Source organism: Lampetra fluviatilis, chromosome 68 (assembly GCF_964198595.1).
Source record: "Lampetra fluviatilis chromosome 68, kcLamFluv1.1, whole genome shotgun sequence".
Classification (NCBI taxonomy): Eukaryota; Metazoa; Chordata; class Hyperoartia; order Petromyzontiformes; family Petromyzontidae; genus Lampetra; species Lampetra fluviatilis.
The window spans coordinates 901,098-921,765 of record NC_136342.1 but is presented as its reverse complement, the minus strand read 5'-3'; the positions used below and the strand labels follow the sequence as shown (position 1 = coordinate 921,765).

Here is a 20,668-nt window from a genome sequence, read left to right as displayed (position 1 = left end):
TGTGTGTGTGAGAGAGTGTGTGTGTGTCTGTGTGTGTGTGTCTGTGTGTGTGTGTGAGAGAGTGTGTGAGAGTGTGTGTGTGTCTGTGTGTGTGTCCGTGTGTCTCAGAGTGTGTGTCTCTCCGTGTGCGTCTTAATGTCTCTCTTACGCGTCTCTGTCTCTCTCGGGCTGTGTCTGTGTGTGTCTCTGTCTCTCTGCGCGTGTCTCTGTCTCTCTCGGGCTGTGTCTGTGTGTGTCTCTGTCTCTCTACGCGTGTCTCTGTCTCTCTCGGGCTGTGTCTGTGTGTGTCCCGTGTCTCTCTACGCGTGTCTTCGTCTCTCTCGGGCTGTGTCTGTGTCTCTGTCTCTCTACGCGTGTCTCTGTCTCTCTCGGGCTGTGTCTGTGTGTGTCTCTGTCTCTCTGCGCGTGTCTCTGTCTCTCTCGGGCTGTCTGTGTGTGTGTCCGTGTCTCTGTACGCGTGTCTCTCTCGGGCTGTGTCTGTGTGTGTCCCGTGTCTCTCTACGCGTGTCCCGTGTCTCTCTACGCCGTTGTGTCCCGTGTCTTTTGTCTACTTCCGACTACGGCTGGTTAAGAAATAAATAAAATGTCACCCCACCCCCCTCCTCCTCCGTCAAACAAAGATAAAGACAAAGCTGCCCCGTTGTGGGCCCCCCACGACGGCTCGCTGGGGCAAGTGCCGCGAGCGATCGAGTGCGGGTGCCTACATGCTCACAGGCGCATGTCGGAGGAGCTGCACTGTACCCTGCACACAACGCGTCAGCCACTCGCTGCCGAGAGGGGGCGAATCGGATTACGACGTCGAGGGGGTGGGGGTGGTGACGCCCCGGCTGACATGTTCGTAAGGGAGGAGACGCCCCGGCTGACATGTTGGTAAGGGACGTGACGCCTCAGCTGACATGTTGGTAAGGGAGGAGACGCCCCGGCTGACATGTTCGTAAGGGAGGAGACGACCCAGCTGACATGTTGGTAAGGGACGTGACGCCCCGGCTGACATGTTGGTAAGGGAGGAGACGCCCCGGCTGACATGTTGGGAATGGAGGAGACGACCCGGCTGACATGTTGGTAAGGGACGAGACGCCCCAGCTGACATGTTGGTAATGGAGACGACCCAGCTGACATGTTGGTAAGGGACGTGACGCCCCGGCTGACATGTTGGGAATGGAGGAGACGACCCGGCTGACATGTTGGTAAGGGACGAGACGCCCCAGCTGACATGTTGGTAATGGAGACGACCCAGCTGACATGTTGGTAAGGGACGAGACGCCCCGGCTGACATGTTGGTAAGGGAGGAGACGCCCCGGCTGACATGTTGGGAATGGAGGAGACGACCCGGCTGACATGTTGGTAAGGGACGAGACGCCCCGGCTGACATGTTGGTAAGGGAGGAGACGCCCCGGCTGACATGTTGGGAATGGAGGAGACGACCCGGCTGACATGTTGGTAAGGGACGAGACGCCCCAGCTGACATGTTGGTAATGGAGACGACCCAGCTGACATGTTGGTAAGGGACGAGACGCCCCGGCTGACATGTTGGTAAGGGAGGAGACGCCCCGGCTGACATGTTGGGAATGGAGGAGACGACCCGGCTGACATGTTGGTAAGGGACGAGACGCCCCAGCTGACATGTTGGTAATGGAGACGACCCAGCTGACATGTTGGTAAGGGACGAGACGCCCCGGCTGACATGTTGGTAAGGGAGGAGACGCCCCGGCTGACATGTTGGGAATGGAGGAGACGACCCGGCTGACATGTTGGTAAGGGACGAGACGCCCCGGCTGACATGTTGGTAAGGGAGGAGACGCCCCGGCTGACATGTTGGGAATGGAGGAGACGACTCGGCTGACATGTTGGTAAGGGACGAGACGCCCCAGCTGACATGTTGGTAATGGAGACGACCCAGCTGACATGTTGGTAAGGGACGAGACGCCCCGGCTGACATGTTGGTAAGGGAGGAGACGCCCCGGCTGACATGTTGGTAAGGGACGAGACGCCCCGGCTGACATGTTGGTAAGGGACGTGACGCCCCAACTGACATGTTGGTAATGGAGGAGACGACCCGGCTGACATGTTGGTAAGGTAGGAGACGCCTCGGCTGACATGTTGGTAAGGGACGAGACGACCCAGCTGACATGTTGCCAAGTCAGATATTCTATGAGAAACGTTCTCCACACATGGCGCTTAACGATTACTTTACATTCATAGTGACGCAGGCTCCTTGCTACTGGGCCGAGGTGGCTCGGAGGTCAGTCACAGCTGCTCGATCTGCGGTTGTGCCACGTGTTCAGGCGGAGCCGACGAGCCAATGGAATGTCTAAACCGGTTCAGAATTAGCTTTTCTTAGAGCTTAGTCTCCATTGGTGTTGGACCAGATGACGCCAAAAGGCGCACAACTCAAAGACAGCGCACCATCACAGTATTGAGAGCTCGGGGTAAGCATTCACATTATGAGACATCTCCTTTACCAGTGGCAAAATATAGTGATAGGTTTTTACCCTTTCAACTGGTACAAAAACTGACACCTTTATACAAGGCATCGTGTTTGCAATAACCACAAAACAAGCAGTCAAAATGCAAACAAAAAGAAACAACTCTGATGATGATCATGATATGTACTGTCCTTGAAGTTGATTGGTCCACACTCGAGACAGCTTTTCTAAGAGCCTAGTCTCACATGGTGTTGGACCAGATCACGCCAAAAGGCGCACAGCTCAAAGACAGCGCACCATCAGAGTATTGAGAGCTCGGGGTAAGCATGGGTGAAAGCCTATTACTATATTTTGCCACTGGAAGAGGCGAAATAGAACTTGTTTTTCTACTACCCTTATTTATTCCCCCCACCAGAAGATTTGCAACCCCGGCTCTGCAAAATCTTGAGGGTGGTGGTGGTGGTGGTGTGTCAAAATCGGTTCTCGTGACGTGGAAGTGGTCGTAAAAAGGAACGTTTATACGAGTGGCTGGCTGAACACGAAGCTTCAGTCTGTTGCTGTATGACCACTGTTCCATTGCTTTCATGGCTTTACGTTGGTGATTTTCGAAAAGTTTTTTGGTTTGGCCATGTTTGTTTGTTGGAGTACTGAGTTAGACTGATGGCCTTAATCTAAGTTGTCTTGTGGTTGTTGTTGTTGTTGTTTGACTTGCATCCCACTGGGATTTTTGCACACAGCGTTGGTGTACGGTGTGTTTTTTCTGCAATATTTTGCTGTCTCTTCTTGGATTTTCTGTTTGCACTCAGTCACATATTCACTTTAAGATGTTTTCTTGTTCATGTTTTTGTTTGTTGCGGTTGCACCCGATTCAAGAGCCGAATGGCTCACAGGGCTACACCTAATACGTGAACTTGAATGGGTTAAGCGGCCGCCGCTGGATCTAAGCGCAGATCCACTCGTGGGGCAACGGGAGACATCGTCTGGACCCCTTTGGAACCTCATTTCCCAGTAAAACATATAATTGGTTTTTAACCCTTCTATCTGGCAACAAAACTGACACCTTTTTTTACGAGGAGTCATGTTTGCATAGACCACAATACCTGCAGTCATAATGCAAACAAAAAACATAACTCTGATAATGTATGCACTGTCCTTGAAGTTGATTGGTGAGACTAGGCTCTAAGGAAAGCTGTCTCGGGTGTGGACCAATCAACTTCAAGGACCGTGCATACATTATCAGAGTTATGTGTTTTTTGTTTGCATTATGACTGCAGGTATTGTGGTCTATGCAAACATGACTCCTTGTAAAAAAGGTGTCAGTTTTGCTGCCAGATAGAAGGGTAAAAAACCAATTATCATCGTCTGGACCGTTCTACCCGGAACCCGCTCTGTTATGCTGCTGCGCCGGTGTGGGACCGACAATGCTTACCTGTCAACCCCTTATCAGCGGCGTATTACAGACCAATTCAGACCTTACTGGTCACGCCGTGCCCTAATAAATCTCAAAGTTCATCCTATAAAGTCCCATCACAAGGGAGAAACACAAACAAATGGACGAACATTAGCAAAACATTGTGTTCATTTATTAAAACAATGTTTTGCTAATTCTTTTTTTTGTGCGTATTAAAACGGCTGTTTGCCCATATGGACCTGAAAACGCAATTTCCCTGATTCTAGATTTGAAGCTTTCGTGGACTGCAAGGATTCATACGCTTAGGTTTTTTCGGTAAAGTCACGTAGGTAAAAAATAATGAAAATATTTTGCTGTGCCTTTTTACACCTGATGAAGGAAGCTTGTGTTGCCTCCGAAACGTCGTGATTTCATTGATTTATTTTCATTTATTTAAATTTTATTTTTATTCTTTTTCATCAATTTCCCTGCACAAGAATTCTGGTAAACCATCCCAATACGTCCAAATGACCATAACTTTGAGGCAGTCTCCAAATTCGCGTGGCTGCCGACATTGAACGGAGCCAACACAACTGAGAATGATGTTGTTTTAATAAACAAGAATCGTGTGAAATCGGCGAAAATTAAAATTAACAAAACTGTCATTATATAAACACAGCCAAACGACACAAAACCCGACGCTACTTGGCGACGCTCATGAGTGCGTGAGGTGTCCGTGTCCGCCCGTGTATCCGTCTGCATGCGCGTGATGATTATCTCCACCAGTCCGGGGCCTCCCCTAGGTCGACTCAGCCTCAAATGAGTACCTAGTGCGGTGTGTAAACATTGCCAATCTGTGCGTGGTGCATGGCCACCCACCCGCTTGTGCCGGCCTGTGTAGGTGCGCGCTAACAGCACTTATCCACAAAAAAAACCTCTAAGGCTATAGGGGCGATCTTTGTCCGTCTGTCTGCTATCATATCTATACTATTTGGTTGTTTTCGGTAAAGCCACGTGGGTAGAAACAATAACAGATCACGACGTTTCGATCGCCACACAAGCAATCGTCTTCAGGTGGGAGAGAGAAACAGGCTGCTGAGACAATTTCCTTATATGTAGAGCCGAGAAGGGGGAGAGAAACCATCTTTAAGACCCAATCAAAACAATCACCTTGCCATACATAGCAGGGGTTACCAAAAAGATTTCCAAAATCTTGAACAAACGCAAGATTCAGGTTCGATTCAACACGGTACACACAATCCGTGGCCTGGATCCCATCTGTGAAAGATGTGATTCCTGACATGCAATACCCTGGTGTCTACAAACTAAAGTTGTGTCTGCGGTAAAAGTTACATTGGGGAAACGAAAGTTGTCTTCAAATAATAGAGCAATCATTGGAAGGACGTTATTAAGCAGGTAAAGCCTTAACTGGTTGTTGATGTTTCCATCCTACATGCCATTGTCAGCAGTTATTTCCGACTCTCTGAGTGACATTACCAATTTACATTACCAAGTTAAATGTCTTTACATTAACGGGCTAAATGTCTCACTAACAAAGCCAACGTTGCTCAGAGAGTTGGAAATAACTGCTGACAATGGCATGTAGGATGGAAACATAAACAACCAGTGAAAGTTTCGATTTAAAGCTTTAGTGACTGCAGGGATTCATCTTCGTGGTTCTTTCGGTAACGTCACGTAGAAGGGAAAAAATAAAATAATAAAAATAAAACATAATAAAATAATTCTCACGACGTTTCGGCCACAACGCAAGCAGCCGTCCTCAGGTGAAGAACAGGTCTGTCAGGACGGCTGCTTGCGTTGTGGTCGAAACGTCGTGAGAATTGTATTATTATGTTTTATTGTTATTATTTTATTATTTCCCTTCTACGTGACTTTACCGAAAGAACCAAGAAGATGAACCAGTTAAAGCTTTACCTGCTTAATAACGTCCGTCCAATGATTGCTCAATTTGTACCCATCTTTCGCTTCCCCAATGTAACTTTTACCGCAAACACAACTTAAGTTTGTAGACACCAGGGTATTGCATGCCAGGAATCGCATCTTTCACAGATGGGATCAGGCCGCGGATTTTGTGTACCGTGTTGAATCGAACTTGAAAAGATTTTGGAAATCTTTTTGGTAACCCCTGCTACGCATGGCAAGGTGATGGTTTTGATTGGGTCCTAAAGATGGTTTCTCTCCCCCTTCTCGACTCTACATATAAGGAAATTGTCTCAGCAGCCTGTTTCTCTCTCCCACCTGAAGACGATTGCTTGTGTGGTGATCGAAATGCCGTGATCTGTTATTGTTTCTACCCACGTGACTTTACCGAAAGAACCAAAGAGCATGGATACCTGCAGTCACGAAAGCTTAAAATCATATGTATGTTAGTTTGTAGCTGTATTTCCCTCTCGTCTGTACGCCTGTGTCTGTGTATCTGTATGCCTGTGTGTCTGTGTATCTGTATGCCTGTGTCTGTGTATCTGTATGTCTGTGTATCTGTATGCCTGTGTGTGTGTATCTGTATGCCTGTGCGTCTGTGTATCTGTGTGTCTGTGTATCTGTATGCCTGTGTGTGTATCTGTATGTCTGTGTGTCTGTGTATCTGTGTATCTGTATGTCTGTGTCTGTGTATCTGTGTGTCTGTGTATCTGTATGCCTGTGTATCTGTATGCCTGTATGTCTGTGTATCTGTATGCCTGTGTGTTTGTGTATCTGTATGCCTGTGTATCTGTATGCCTGTATGTCTGTGTATCTGTATGCCTGTGTGTCTGTGTATCTGTATGCCTGTGTATCTGTATGCCTGTGTGTCTGTGTATCTGTATGCCTGTGTGTTTGTGTATCTGTATGTCTGTGTATCTGTATGCCTGTGTATCTGTATGCCTGTATGTCTGTGTATCTGTGTGTCTGTGTATCTGTATGCCTGTGTATCTGTATGCCTGTATGTCTGTGTATCTGTGTGTCTGTGTATCTGTATGCCTGTGTATCTGTATGCCTGTATGTCTGTGTATCTGTGTGTCTGTGTATCTGTATGCCTGTGTATCTGTATGCCTGTATGTCTGTGTATCTGTGTGTCTGTGTATCTGTGTGTCTGTGTATCTGTATGCCTGTGTATCTGTATGCCTGTGTGTCTGTGTATCTGTGTGTCTGTGTATCTGTATGCCTGTGTGTTTGTGTATCTGTATGTCTGTGTATCTGTATGCCTGTGTATCTGTATGCCTGTATGCCTGTGTATCTGTATGCCTGTATGTCTGTGTATCTGTATGCCTGTGTGTCTGTGTATCTGTGTGTCTGTGTATCTGTGTGTCTGTGTATCTGTATGCCTGTATGTCTGTGTATCTGTATGCCTGTATGTCTGTGTATCTGTGTGTCTGTGTATCTGTATGCCTGTGTATCTGTATGCCTGTATGTCTGTGTATCTGTATGCCTGTGTGTCTGTGTATCTGTATGTCTGTGTATCTGTATGTCTGTGTCTGTGTATCTGTGTGTCTGTGTATCTGTGTGTCTGTGTATCTGTATGTCTGTGTATCTGTATGTCTGTGTCTGTGTATCTGTATGCCTGTGTATCTGTATGCCTGTATGTCTGTGTATCTGTATGCCTGTGTGTCTGTGTATCTGTATGTCTGTGTATCTGTATGCCTGTATGTCTGTGTATCTGTATGCCTGTGTGTCTGCCGGCGCCTATGGGTATATCACACAATGGATATAGCGTGTCGAACCCGAGTCAAACCAAACGGCGGGGTGGGAACACTTAAGCCTTGGAACTGTCGCTTCAAACGCAAGGGGGGCATGGGGCAGAGGGCAGAGGGCAGGGGGCAGGGGGCAGAGGGCAGAGGGCAGAGGGCAGGGGGCAGAGGGCAGGGGGCACGGGGCAGGGGGCAGAGGGCAGGGGGCAGAGGGCAGGGGGCAGGGGGCAGAGGGCACGGGGCAGGGCTAGCGGTACTGCTGGTAGGTCTGCAACAGCGAGGGGTCGGCGCGTCCGTATCCTGCCACGGGCTGCGACGAGATGTAGACGGTGGGGGTGGCGATGTAGGCCTGCGCCGCGCTGGGGGCCGCCGCGTACGTCACGGGGGCCGCCCCGGCGGGCGCGAACGTTGACTGGGCGCCGTAGCCTGCCCGGTGTGACGGGGCCATCGAGGCGGTTAGCGACGACGACGACGACCGAGAAACGACGAACGAAAGCGAGCCAGCGGTACGAACTGCGCGCGAGGATTGGACGGCAATGGGGGGCGGGGGGGGCGTGGGAGATGAGGGATGTGTGACCGCGGTAGAGGGGTGCGTAGGGGGTAGGAGAAGGGTAGGGGAGGGGGTCACAGTACAGGAGTGGGTAGGGGTTAGGGGAGGGGGTCACGGTACAGGGGTGGGTAGGGGATAGGTGAAGGGTAGGGGAGGGGGTCACGGTACAGGGGTGCGTGAGGGTAGGTGAAGGGTAGGGGAGGGGGTCACGGTACAGGGGTGGGTAGGGGATAGGCAAAGGGTAGGGGAGGGGGTCACGGGAGAGGGGTGGGTAGGGGGTAGGAGAAGGGTAGGGGAGGGGGTCACGATACAGGAGTGGGTAGGAGGTAGGGGAGGGGGTCACGGTACAGGGGTGGGTAGGGGATAGGTGAAGGGTAGGGGGAGGGGGTCACGGTTGAGGGGTGGGTAGGGGGTAGGAGAAGGGTAGGGGAGGGGGTCACGATACAGGAGTGGGTAGGGGGTAGGGGAGGGGGTCACGGGAGAGGGGTGCGTAGGGGATAGGCGAAGGGTAGGGTAGAGGGTCACGGGAGGGGAGTTTGTACGGGATAGGGGCGGAGGAGGGGAGGGAAAGATTGGAGGGGCGTGGGGGCGGCAGGGGAGACCGATGGCTCCGAGGGAGCGGGCTCTGTCTCACCTCTTCTTGGTTCTTTCGGTAAAGTCGCGTAGAAGGGAAATAATAAAATAATAAAAATAAAACATCATAAAATAATTCTCACGTTTCGGCCACAACGCAAGCAGCCGTTGTGGCCGAAACGTCGTGAGAATTATTTATTGGTTTATTTTATTATTTTATTATTTCCCTTCTACGTGACTTTACCGAAAGAACCAAGAAGATGAATCCCTGCAGTCACGAAAGCTTTAAATTGTGTTTTAAGATGTTCAGATGTTAAGCTTTTGTTAAGATGTTAAGATATGTTCAGATATTCTTGGTTCTTTCGGTAAAGTCACGTAGAAGGGAAATAAATGGTTATTTATTTTTTATAATTTTTTATTGTTTTATTTTTATTATTTTATTATGAATGGTTATTTATTTTTTATTATGTTTTATTTTTCTTATTTTATTATTTCCCTTCTACATGACTTTACCGAAAGAACCAAGGAGATGAATCCCTGCAGTCACGAAAGAAGCTTCAAATCGAAATCTCTCTCACCTGTGGCGTATCCCGTGGCCGTGGGGATGGGGGTTGCGAACCCCGCGGTGGCTCCGTACGCGTAGGAGGTTCCGTAGCCGCTCGCTGCGAGGGAACGGGGGAAAAACAACGTTCGGTATTATTTCCCTTCTACGTGACTTTACCGACAGCTGTTTCTTCACCCGAGGACGGCTGCTTGCGTTGTGGCCGAAACGTCGTGAGAATTGTATTTTATTATGTTTTATTTTTATTATTTTATTATTTCCCTTCTACGTGACTTTACCGAAAGAACCAAGAAAACGTACGAGGGCTTCGTTGGGGGTGTCTGTGCTCCGTCACATTTCCGCTCCGTCTCCCCCCTGGCTCCCCCCTCCATTGGAATAAACTCCCACAGGGCAACTTCACCCTCCACTGTTCGTTTCTCCGTTAAGATTCATCTTTTTTCAATCGCATATCCCTCCAGCACTTCCACTCTCAACGTCCCCAAAATCTTTACCATCTGCCCCCTTCCTAACACCGCCACCCCTCCCTTTCCCGAACCATCACCACCGTTTGGATTTAAAGCTTCTTTCGTGACTGCAGGGATTCATCTTCTTGGTTCTTTCGGTAAAGTCACGTAGAAGGGAAATAATAAAGTAATAAAATTAGTTCTAAAAGTACAACATAAGAAATATTATTTTATTGTTTTATTTTTTTATTTTATTATTTCCCTTCTACGTGACTTAATAACAAAAAAGAAAACATAATATTTTTTTTGTTTTATTTTTATTATTTTATTATTTCCCTTCTACGTGACTTTACCGAAATAACCAAGAAAAACATCACCACCCTTTCCTTGCCATCCCCCCTTCCCCTCCCCACACACTCAAATCCCATCCCTTTTCCCCCATCACCCAATGACTAATCTACCATTTACAATTCTTGTAAAGCGCTTTCATAAAAGTGCGATATCAATACAGGTGGGTTAACATTATTTCATGAATAACAAAATAATTAATTACAATGTCGGCAAGTGGCTTGTGCTGTACTCACGAGTGCTTTGTACTGTACTCCTACAAGGCGGCAGTGCTGTGCGCGTTCTCTCACTCGTAAGGACTTTACATTTTTTTGTTCACTTTTGTCATAACGAATCGGCGTTCCACGGGGTGCCACTAAGCGATGTCTCCCTGCATCACTATTATTGCTACTATCCCCATCGAGCGTGGGGGGCAGGTGGCAACGGTGGGAAAGTTCCAGACACTCCACCGCGAAAGTCGGCGCTCCTCCGCTCACCGTCGTAGTCGGTGGCCGCGGCTGGCTGCGCCGCGTAGCTCGCCGCGTACCCGCCGGCCCCGTACACCGACGGGTACTGCGCCATCTGCACCGCCTGCACCGCCTGCGCCGCCGCCAACGGGTACTGCGCAACCTGCTGCTGCTGCTGCTGCTGCTTGACGGCGGACGAGCCGGTGGTCCCGACCGCGTACACCGCTTTGCCGGCTGCCGACGCGGCGCTGTCGTAAGCTTTCTTGTGCTGTGCCGCCATGGCGGCCGCTGCCGCTGCGGCCGCCACGGCTGCGGCGGTGGTGCCGACGGTTTGGCCGATGGCGCCGTAGCCGGAGGCGGCGCCCGAGTAGCCGCCCTGCGCCGACGAGTAGTAGCGCAGGGAGTGGTCGGCGGGTGCCGGCTCCGGCTGGGCCGAGCCGTAGACGGACGCGGAGGAGGCGGCGACGCCGCTGCCGGCGCTGGAGTAGCTGCCCTGGCCTGCGGACGGGAGTGAGTCCCCTTAGGGGGGGGCAGGCAAGGGGCTGGCAACGTTCGGCCCGCACGTGCGCATTCACTCACTGGCTCGCCCGAACCACGCTCGCCAGCGGCTTCACGCGCATGTAACACGCACGCACGCACGCACACACGCACGCACGTCACTATGCACACCAACGTAACACACGCACGCGCACTCGCGCATACCAACACTACACCAACAACCGCCATCCACGTACACACACACAGGTACACACACACCGTGCACACACATGCGAAGACACGTGGTAACACACGTACACACACACGTACACACACACGTACACACACACGCACTGGCACACACATGCGAAGACGCGTGGAACACACGTAGACACACACGCGCGCACACACATGCGAAGACACGTGAAACACGTAGACACACACACGTACACACACATAGACACACACACACATGCACACACACACGCACACACACTGGCACACACACGCGAAGACACGCGTCACATACCGACACTACAACAACAACCGCCATTCGCCACTAAGTGGCGGCGACGTCACCACGACGCTTGTGCCAGGCTGTGCGCACTCCCGAGGCCACGTGAAGTGCCGAAGGCCCGCTGGCAGGAGGTCACGGGGCAGACCCAGCAGGTGCCGCTCACACTCACCATAGCCGGCGTACGCCGACGCCGGGGTGCTGTACCCGCTGCCGGCGCTGGCCGCGTGGCTTTTGTAGCTGGACGGCACCGGTGAGCTCTGGTAGCCGGCGCCCTGAGCCCCGTAGCTCCCCGCCGGCGCGTAGCTCGACTGCTGGTAGCCCGCGCCGGATGCCTGGTAGTTCGCGCCATGGGTCTGATAGCTCTGGTAGCCGCTACTCTGTTGTTGCTGTTGCTGCTGCTGTTGTTGTTGTTGCTGATGATGGTGGTGAGGCTGTTGCTGCTGCTGCTGCTGTTGATGATGGTGGTGCTGCTGAGGCTTCTGCTGGTGCTGTGGCTGATGATGCTGTTGTTGCTGGTGCTGTTGGTGGTAACTACCGCCACCGCCGCCACTACCTCCGCCGCCGCCGCCACCACCACCGCCGCCGCCGCCACCACCGCCACCACCACCGCCACCACCGTAGCCGCCCTGTTTCTGATAGTGGTACGATTTAGCGCCACGTGTCGCTGGTGCAGAAATTGGCTTCGGCGGAGGTCCGCCACCGCTACTAACCACACCAACGCTGCTACTACTACCACCACCGCTCACACCACCACTCCCACCACCACCAGTTCCACCACCACCACCACCACGAAAGCCACCGCCTGTTCCTCCACCACCGTACTGCGGTTTCCCAGCACCCCGACCTCCACTGGCGGGCAGGTACTGGTTCTTATTTGCCGCGGATGATGCCGATGGCCCAATGCCGCTGCCGCCGCCGCCACCGCCACCAGCAGCACCACCACCACCACCGCCACCACCGCCACCGCCACCACCACCACCGCCACCACCACCACCGGGGAAGGACGGCCCAGGTGCCGGGGCAGCAGGGGCTGCGGCGGCGGCTGTGGCGCTGCCGGCGTTTGCCGGACCACCTTGGTTCTGGGAGCCGGAGCTCAGGAAGCCACCGCTTGAGAAGAAGCCACCTGGGATGTGGAGTTCAAAGTTCATGTATTAGGTACAGCCCTGTGAGCCATTCGGCTCTTGAATCGGGTGCAACCGCAACAAACAAAAACATGAACAAGAAAACATCTTAAAGTGACTACGTGCAAACAGAAAATCCAAGAAAAGACAGCAAAATATTGCAGAAAAAATCACCGTACACCAACCCTGTGCAAATATCCCAGTGGGATGCAAGTCAAACAACAACAATAACCACAAGACAACTTAGATTAAGGCCATCAGTCTAACTCTGTACTCCAACAAACAAACATGGCCAAACCAAAAAACCTTTCGAAAATCACCAAAGTAAAGCCATGAAAGCAATGAAACAGTGGTCATAGGAACTGTGACCGAATTTTCACAATAAACGCGACGTCAACAACATGTGCTACCACCAGACTCTGCAGCAATAGGAGGAGAGCGGCACGGCGAGAAGAGGCCGCTCACTGATGTGGAGTCTTGAGGCTCAAGTGTAGTCATAATGAGGTTAACAATTAAAAAGTGTTCTCTTGATAATTGTTTTTTTTACCCTTCTATCTGGCAACAAAACTGACACCTTTTTTTACAAGGAGTCATGTTTGCATAGACCACAATACCTGCAGTCATAATGCAAACAAAAAACACAACTCTGATAATGTGCACTGTCCTTGAAGTTGATTGGTCATCTGATCCAACCCATGTGAGACTAGGCTCTAAGGAAAGCTGTCTCGGGTGTGGACCAATCAACTTCAAGGAGAGTGCATACATTATCAGAGTTGTGTTTTTTGTTTGCATTACGACTGCAGGTATTGTGGTCTATGCAAACATGACTCCTTGTAAAAAAAGGTGTCAGTTTTGTTGCCAGATAGAAGGGTAAAAAAACAATTATCATATTTTTTACTGGCAAATGAGGTTCCAATGGTGTAAGTGTTCTCTTATTTTATGGACATAGAGAGGAATGGAAGGAGGTTAAGGAGGGGCAACTTAATGTACAGGGGCAGTGCTGAGTCTATGGGCAGTGTTGGGTCTATGGACAGTGTTGAGTCTATGGGCAGTGTTGAGAATATGGGTAGTGTTGAGTCTATGGGCAGTGTTGGGTCTATGGGTAACAGTGTTGAGTCTATGGGCAGTGTTGAGTCTTATGGGCAGTGTTGAGTCTATGGACAGTGTTGGGTCTATGGGTAACAGTGTTGAGTCTATGGGCAGTGTTGAGTCTTATGGGCAGTGTTGAGTCTATGGGTAGTGTTGAGTCTATGGGCAGTGCTGAGTCTATGGGCAGTGCTGAGTCTATGGGCAGTGCTGAGTCTATGGTGCAGTGTTGAGTCTATTGGAGATATGGTTAAGGTATGAATTTAGGATATATATAAGCCTTAAAGAATAGGGTGCTGTTATGAAATATGAGTATAGTGTTAGTTTACATGGGTATATAGTTTGGTAGGGGGGGGTATAGTGTCAAGTGTTTAAGAGTTATGGTAAAGTACTCACCACCACCACCACCATGGCCTTGAATGTTACCATCATTTCCAAAATTGGAGCTGGGGTTGTAGCCTGTAGACACAGCAAAAGACAAAGATCCACCCTTGTAGCGGTAACACTCTTTTGGGCCAAGCGTTGTTAGTGAGCTCCTACGAAGGCCGGCACGGTAGACGAGGGGGGGGTGGGTGGGCAACACCTCGCCCGGCCGCCTTTGTCTCCCCAGTGGAGAAGTTTACACACCGCACCGGGTACTCATTTGAGGCCGAGTTGACCTACGGGAGGGCCCGGAACCGGTTCAAAAAATCGTCGCAGAGGTCGCAACCGGGTACCTGATACCCGTACCCTACCCGATACCCGGCTACCCGTACGTGATCTCACCCAAAAACCTCTAATCACCCACCCCCCCCCGCCCACAGCTGCTGTCACCACTGTGGGGGGTGGGGGGGTGGGTGGGGGGGTGGGAGTGTCTTTTCAAAAGTGTTGAGAGGAAGTCGCTTAAGGCGTGCGAAGCGCTTCGCGAGAGACACGCGCCGCCGAGAAGGAGGGCGGCTCTACCAAATGCGGACCGGCATCGTGACGTGGTGGCGCGTTGAGAGAGTTCAGGGAAGGGGTGTGGGCAACACGTGTGTGCGGGATCTGTGTGCTTGGCACGGCTGTGCCACCCCATGCCACCCACGCCACCCACGCCACCCACGCCACCCACGCCACCCACGCCACCCACGCCACCCACGCCACCCACGCCACCCACGCCACGCACGCCACCCAGACCACCCACGCCACCCACGCCACCCACGCCACCCACGCCACCCACGCCACCCACGCCACCCACGCCACCCAGACCACCCACGCCACCCACGCCACCCACGCCACCCACGCCACCCACGCCACGCACGCCACCCAGACCACCCACGGCACCCCATGCCACCCACGCCACCCACGCCACCCACGCCACCCACGCCACGCACGCCACCCAGACCACCCACGCCACCCACGCCACGCACGCCACCCACGCCACCCACGCCACCCACGCCACGCACGCCACCCAGACCACCCACGCCACCCACGCCACCCACGCCACCCACGCCTCCCACGCCTCCCACGCCGCCCACGCCACCCACGCCACCCAGACCACCCACGCCACCCACGCCACCCAGGCCACCCAGGCCACCCACGCCACCCACGCCACCCACGCCACCCACGCCACCCACGCCACCCACGCCACCCACGCCACCCACGCCACCCAGACCACCCACGCCACCCACGCCACCCACGCCACCCACGCCACCCACGCCACCCACGCCACGCACGCCACGCACGCCACCCAGACCACCCACGCCACCCACGCCACCCACGCCACCCACGCCTCCCACGCCACCCACGCCACCCAGACCACCCACGCCACCCAGGCCACCCAGGCCACCCAGGCCACCCAGACCACCCACGCCACCCACGCCACCCACGCCACCCACGCCACCCACGCCACCCACGCCACCCACGCCACCCAGGCCACCCAGACCACCCACGCCACCCACGCCACCCACGCCACCCACGCCACCCAGACCACCCAGACCACCCACGCCACCCACGCCACCCAGACCACCCAGACCACCCAGGCCACCCAGGCCACCCACACCACTTACACCACCCACGCCACCCACACCACCCACACCACCCACGCCACCCACGCCACCCAGACCACCCACACCACCCAGACCACCCACGCCACCCACGCCACCCACGCCACCCACGCCACCCAGACCACCCAGACCACCCAGACCACCCACGCCACCCACAACACCCACACCACCCACAACCACCCACACCACCCACACCACCCACACCACCCACGCCACCCACACCACCTACAACCACCCACACCACCCACACCACCCACAACACCCACACCACCCACAACCACCCACACCACCTACAACCACCCACACCACCCACACCACCCACGCCAGCCACGCCACCCACAACACCCAACCCCGCCCACTCGTTCTCACCGGTTTTATTGCCGCCGTCATATGAACTGTAGCCGAATCCTCTGCCACGACTTCTGCCACGGCCAAATCCTCTGCCCCGACCTCCAGGAATATTCTGATCGCACAAAGACAAAGATCACCCCCCGTGTATCCTTGAAACAGACTGTGGGGGCACGTGCTGTTACGTGAAGGTGTAATTGCGTGTGCCACAATTGCCATAATGGTGGCGAGGGTATTAGTAATGATAATGAATGATTTCGATTTAAAGCTTTCGTGACTGCAGGGATTCATCTTCTTGGTTCTTTCGGTAAAGTCACGTAGAAGGAAAATAATAAAATAAAATTACATTTCATATTACATTAATATACTATTTAATTATGTTTTATTTTATTACTTTATTATTTCCCTTCTACGTGACTTTACCGAAAGAACCAAGAAGATGAACCGAATGAGTTTTACAGCTACGGTTTGTACACCGGAGGGTATGTAGCCCCACTCCTCCGTTCCCCCCCCCAAGCCCCCCCCCCTGCTGCACCTGCTTGAAGGTCTTGGTGGGGGGGCAGGGCACGTTGGGCCCAGAGAAGAGCTTCTCCAGGGCAGCGAGTGCAGCGTTGGCCTTGGCCACTTTCTTGTTGCTGCCCGTCCCCTTGAACATCTCACCGTCCACTTCCACCTGGCACCACGGAGCGCAACAACAACAAACACAAAGATCCCGCGAGTTGCAGCGCCTACCAAGGCCGGCACGGCACGCGACGGGGATGGGGACGGGGGGACGGGGCGGTGTGGCGAGCGACCAACACCACGACCACCACAGCCATAGCCGTGCCCGGCCGCCTTTGTCTTCCCAGCGCCGACGTGTACGCACCGTGACGGGTGCAGATTTAAGGCCGAGTCGTCCTAGAGGCAGGACCCAGGACAGGTTCAGACACTGGTCACCGTAATTGGGCGTGAGCGAGAATCGAATCGGGGTCGCCGGGGTTCGTAGCGCAGCGAGCCAAGTGCCACACGACTGCCCGGCGCACGTTCGCACGCAGGCGCGTGCACGTGTGCATTTCTAGCACGCTCACATTCTGTCTTTAAAGGTGTGGTGGTCACGTTGACACACGCGCACGCGCCAGAACCAGGGTGCTTACCGGTACGGGGAGGTTGCGTACTCTTGATCGGGGGGAGGGGGCTGTGGGCAGCGTCTGCGATCCCACAGAACCCCCCGCCCCTCGGCAGGGAGCAGAGGTCGCAAACGGGTTTTGATTCCTTACCCGTACCTGTACCTGGCCGCACCAGGGTCGCAAACGGGTACCCGTACCCGTACCCGGCCGTACCCGTACCCTACCCGGCCGGGTACGGGTAGGGTACGGGTATCGGGTATCCGATTGCGACCTCTGGGATGAAGCCATGTTGCAGGCGCGGGTGGGTTGATTCTAGGAACTTGAATTGTGAGAAGAGACAAGACGTTGGGAAATGAGTGAGGGAGGAGGGGAGAGGGGGAGGAGGAGGGAGGAAAGAGATGAGGAGGTGGCAGCAGCAGCAGCAGCAGCAGCAGGCCACCTGGATGATGAAGCGCTTGTCATGGCTGCCCCCCTCCTCCGACGTGACCTCGTACTTGAGTCCGCGACGTTTCTCGTTTAGCTCCATGATGGGGTTCTTGCCCTGCGCGGTAAGCACCAGGCCGGGCTGCTTCATCACCGCCTGGGATCCCCGCACGCGCGCTCCCGTCGTTAGCATCGTGGCCATCATCATCATCAACAACAACAACCGTTCACACCGTTGGTACCTCATTTGCGAGTAAAAAATATGATAATTGGTTTTTGACCCTTTTATCTGGCGACAAAACTGACGCCTTTTTTACGAGGAGTCATGTTTGCATAGACCACAATACCTGCGGTCGTAATGCAAACAAAAAACACAACTCTGCTAATGTATGCACTGTCCTTGAAGTTGATTGGTCCACACCCGAGACAGCTTTCCTTAGAGCCTAGTCTCACATGGGTTGGAACAGATGATGCCAAAAGGCGCACAACTCAAAGACAATGCACCATCAGAGTATGAGAGCTCGGGGTAAGCATTTACACCATTGGAACCTCATTTGCCAGAAGAAAAAATATGATAATTGGGTTTTGACCCTTTTATCTGGCAACAAAACTGACGCCTTTTTTACAAGGAGTCATGTTTGCATAGACCACAATACCTGCGGTCATAATGCAAACAAAAAACACAACAGTACAGTGCATACATTATCAGAGTTGTGTTTTTTGTTTGCATTATGACTGCAGGTATTGTGGTCTATGCAAACATGACTCCTCGTAAAAAAAGGTGTCAGTTTTGTTGCCAGATAGAAGGGCAAAAAAACAATTATCAACAACAACCGTTGTTCACCAATCAGTGGCGGGTGACGTCACCACGGTGCTTGTGCCAGGCTAGGTGCATCATCAGACACACACACACATACACGGCGTTAGCATAATCACCATACACGTCCGGCCGCCTTTGTCTCCCCAGTAACAATATTTACACATCGGATATTACGTTTACACATCATTCTCGGTACTCAATTGTGTCCGAATCAATATATGCGAGTCCCAGGACTGGTTCAGATAATCATCACTGGTGTTGGCCATGAGCGGGTATCGAACTCGGGTGGCCGGGTTCGTAGTGCAGTGCGCTAACCACTACACGACCACTTCACACACAAGACAAAGATCCCCCGTATAGCCTGAACAGACTGTTGGGGCACGTGCTGTTAGCGAGCAGTACCTATGAAGGCCGGCTCGGTACGTGACGTGAGGGGGCCAGGATCATACCTGACCACCTTTGTCTCCCCAGTGGCGATGTTTACACACCGCACCGGGTACTCATTCGAGGCTTTAAGAGGAATGTAAGGAGGTTCAGGAGGAGGATTGCTTAATGTAAAGGGGCAGTGCTGGGTCTATAGTGCAGTGTTGAGTCTATGGGCAGTGCTGAGTCGATGGGCAGTGCTGGGTCTGTGGTGCAGTGTTGAGTCTGTGGTGCAGTGTTGAGTCTATGGTGCATTGTTGAGTCAATGGGCAGTGTTGAGTCTATGGGCAGTGCTGAGTCTATGGGCAGTGCCAAGTCTATGGTGCAGTGCTGAGTCTCTGGGTAGCAGTGTTGAGTCTATGGTGCAGTGTTGAGTCTATGGGTGGCAGTGTTGAGTCTATGGGTAGCAGTGCTGAGTCTATGGGTAGCAGTGCTGAGTCTACGGGTAGTGTTGAGTCTATGGGTGGCAGTGCTGAGTCTATGGTGCAGTGCTGAGTCTATGGTGCAGTGTTGAGTCTATGGGTAGCAGTGCTGAGTCTATGGGTGGCAGTGTTAGTCTATGGGCAGTGCTGAGTCTATGGTGCAGTGTTGGGTCTCTGGGCAGGACTTCTCCGCCGAGCCCGCTCACCACGCAAGTCTTGGTGGTAGCGCCGGAGTTTGCCGACGCCGCTTCTCTGCCGGCTCCCTTGCCCTCCGCCTTGACCTCGGTCAGCGCCGTGCCCGCCTCTACAACCGTCACCACCGCGGCCACCGAGGCCACGGAGGCCACCGAGGTCCCCGCCGAGGCCTCGCCCTTGAGGCCCTCCTCACTGGCCTTTGCCTCCTCCTCCATCATCTTCATCTCCACGCCCGTGGGCAGGCCCAGAGCCTGGAGCACCTGGCGTGAGAGATGCACGGAGATGTATGCACATCAGACAGATTATTTGCCGATGCTGGCCTTGGCAGCGGTGCACAAATAAAAAAAAAAAGTCAACACAATAACGCCGGTCCACTCTCGCCCACCTCCTATCCACCCCTCCCATCCCCTTCCGTCCACTCCTGCCCACCTCCTGCCAGAGGTCGCAAACGGGTTTTGATTCCTTACCCGTACCCGTACCCGGCCGCACCAGGGTCGCAAACGGGTACCCGTACCCGTACCCGGCCGCACCAGGGTCGCAAACGGGTACCCGTACCCGTACCCGTACCCGGCTGGGTACGGGTAGGGTACGGGTATCGGGTACGCGATTGCGACCTCTGGGATGAAGCCATGTTGCAGGCGCGGGTGGGTTGATTCTAGCAACTTGAATTGTGAGAAGAGACAAGACGTTGGGAAATGAGTGACAAACGGTGACTCACCAGTGACTCACGGCCTACCCGTACCCGTACCCGGCCGCACCAGGGTCGCAAACGGGTACCCGTACCCGTACCCGGCCGGGTACGGGTAGCCGGGTATCGGGTACGGGTATCGGGTACCCGGCTGCGACCTCTGCCTCCCGCCCACCTCCTGCCCACCTGCCGCCCACACCTCCGGCCCACTGACGCCACCTCCTTTACAACCCCACCACCACCACCACCACCCCCCCCCGCCCCGTCACACCTTGACAGCGACGTGCAGCTTGGCGGCCTTCTTGGACGATCCCGAGGCCTCGTAGGCGACGCCGTTGACCTCGACGCCCATGGTGAAGACGGGCGCGTGCACGGGCCCCGACTCGGAGATCAGCTTGTACTGCAGCCCCGTGCGGATGTGGTTCAGGCGCATCACCGCATTCATCGGCTGGCTCGACTCCTTGCCCTTCACCTCCCCTACAGCAGCAGCAGCGACGACGACAACAACCGGCGTTGGCCACCGAGCGGCGGTGACGTCGTCACCGTCGTCCTCACCCCCACACCCCGCCACTTGCGCCAGGCTGGGGGCTGCTT

General features: G+C 53.6%; 2 protein-coding genes across 6 annotated transcripts in view; both read right to left on the bottom strand.

Annotated features, from left to right (window-relative positions):
• Positions 1–846, bottom strand: part of LOC144952470 (arrestin domain-containing protein 1-like) — a 23,468-nt gene extending 22,622 nt beyond the window's left edge. The window contains exon 1 of the mRNA XM_078882885.1: positions 1–846. This exon is cut by the window's left edge and continues 347 nt beyond it. The gene's annotated coding sequence lies outside the window, so the exon portion shown is untranslated.
• A 3,564-nt stretch (positions 847–4,410) lies between these two features.
• Positions 4,411–20,668, bottom strand: part of LOC144952490 (uncharacterized) — a 45,947-nt gene continuing 29,689 nt past the window's right edge. For 3 of the 5 annotated variants that reach the window (XM_078882931.1, XM_078882930.1, XM_078882933.1), the window contains exons 13-22: positions 20,346–20,551; positions 19,398–19,646; positions 17,543–17,683; positions 16,533–16,670; positions 16,019–16,112; positions 14,022–14,084; positions 11,588–12,541; positions 10,455–10,922; positions 9,204–9,287; positions 4,411–7,928 (exon numbers count right to left, since the gene is read on the bottom strand). In XM_078882931.1, the coding sequence (XP_078739057.1) occupies positions 7,750–7,928; positions 9,204–9,287; positions 10,455–10,922; positions 11,588–12,541; positions 14,022–14,084; positions 16,019–16,112; positions 16,533–16,670; positions 17,543–17,683; positions 19,398–19,646; positions 20,346–20,551 (2,576 nt within the window). In that variant the 3' untranslated portion in view covers positions 4,411–7,749. The remainder of the gene's footprint in view (positions 7,929–9,203; positions 9,288–10,454; positions 10,923–11,587; positions 12,542–14,021; positions 14,085–16,018; positions 16,113–16,532; positions 16,671–17,542; positions 17,684–19,397; positions 19,647–20,345; positions 20,552–20,668) is intronic. The other 2 variants (XM_078882932.1, XM_078882934.1) reach the window with 2 other exon arrangements.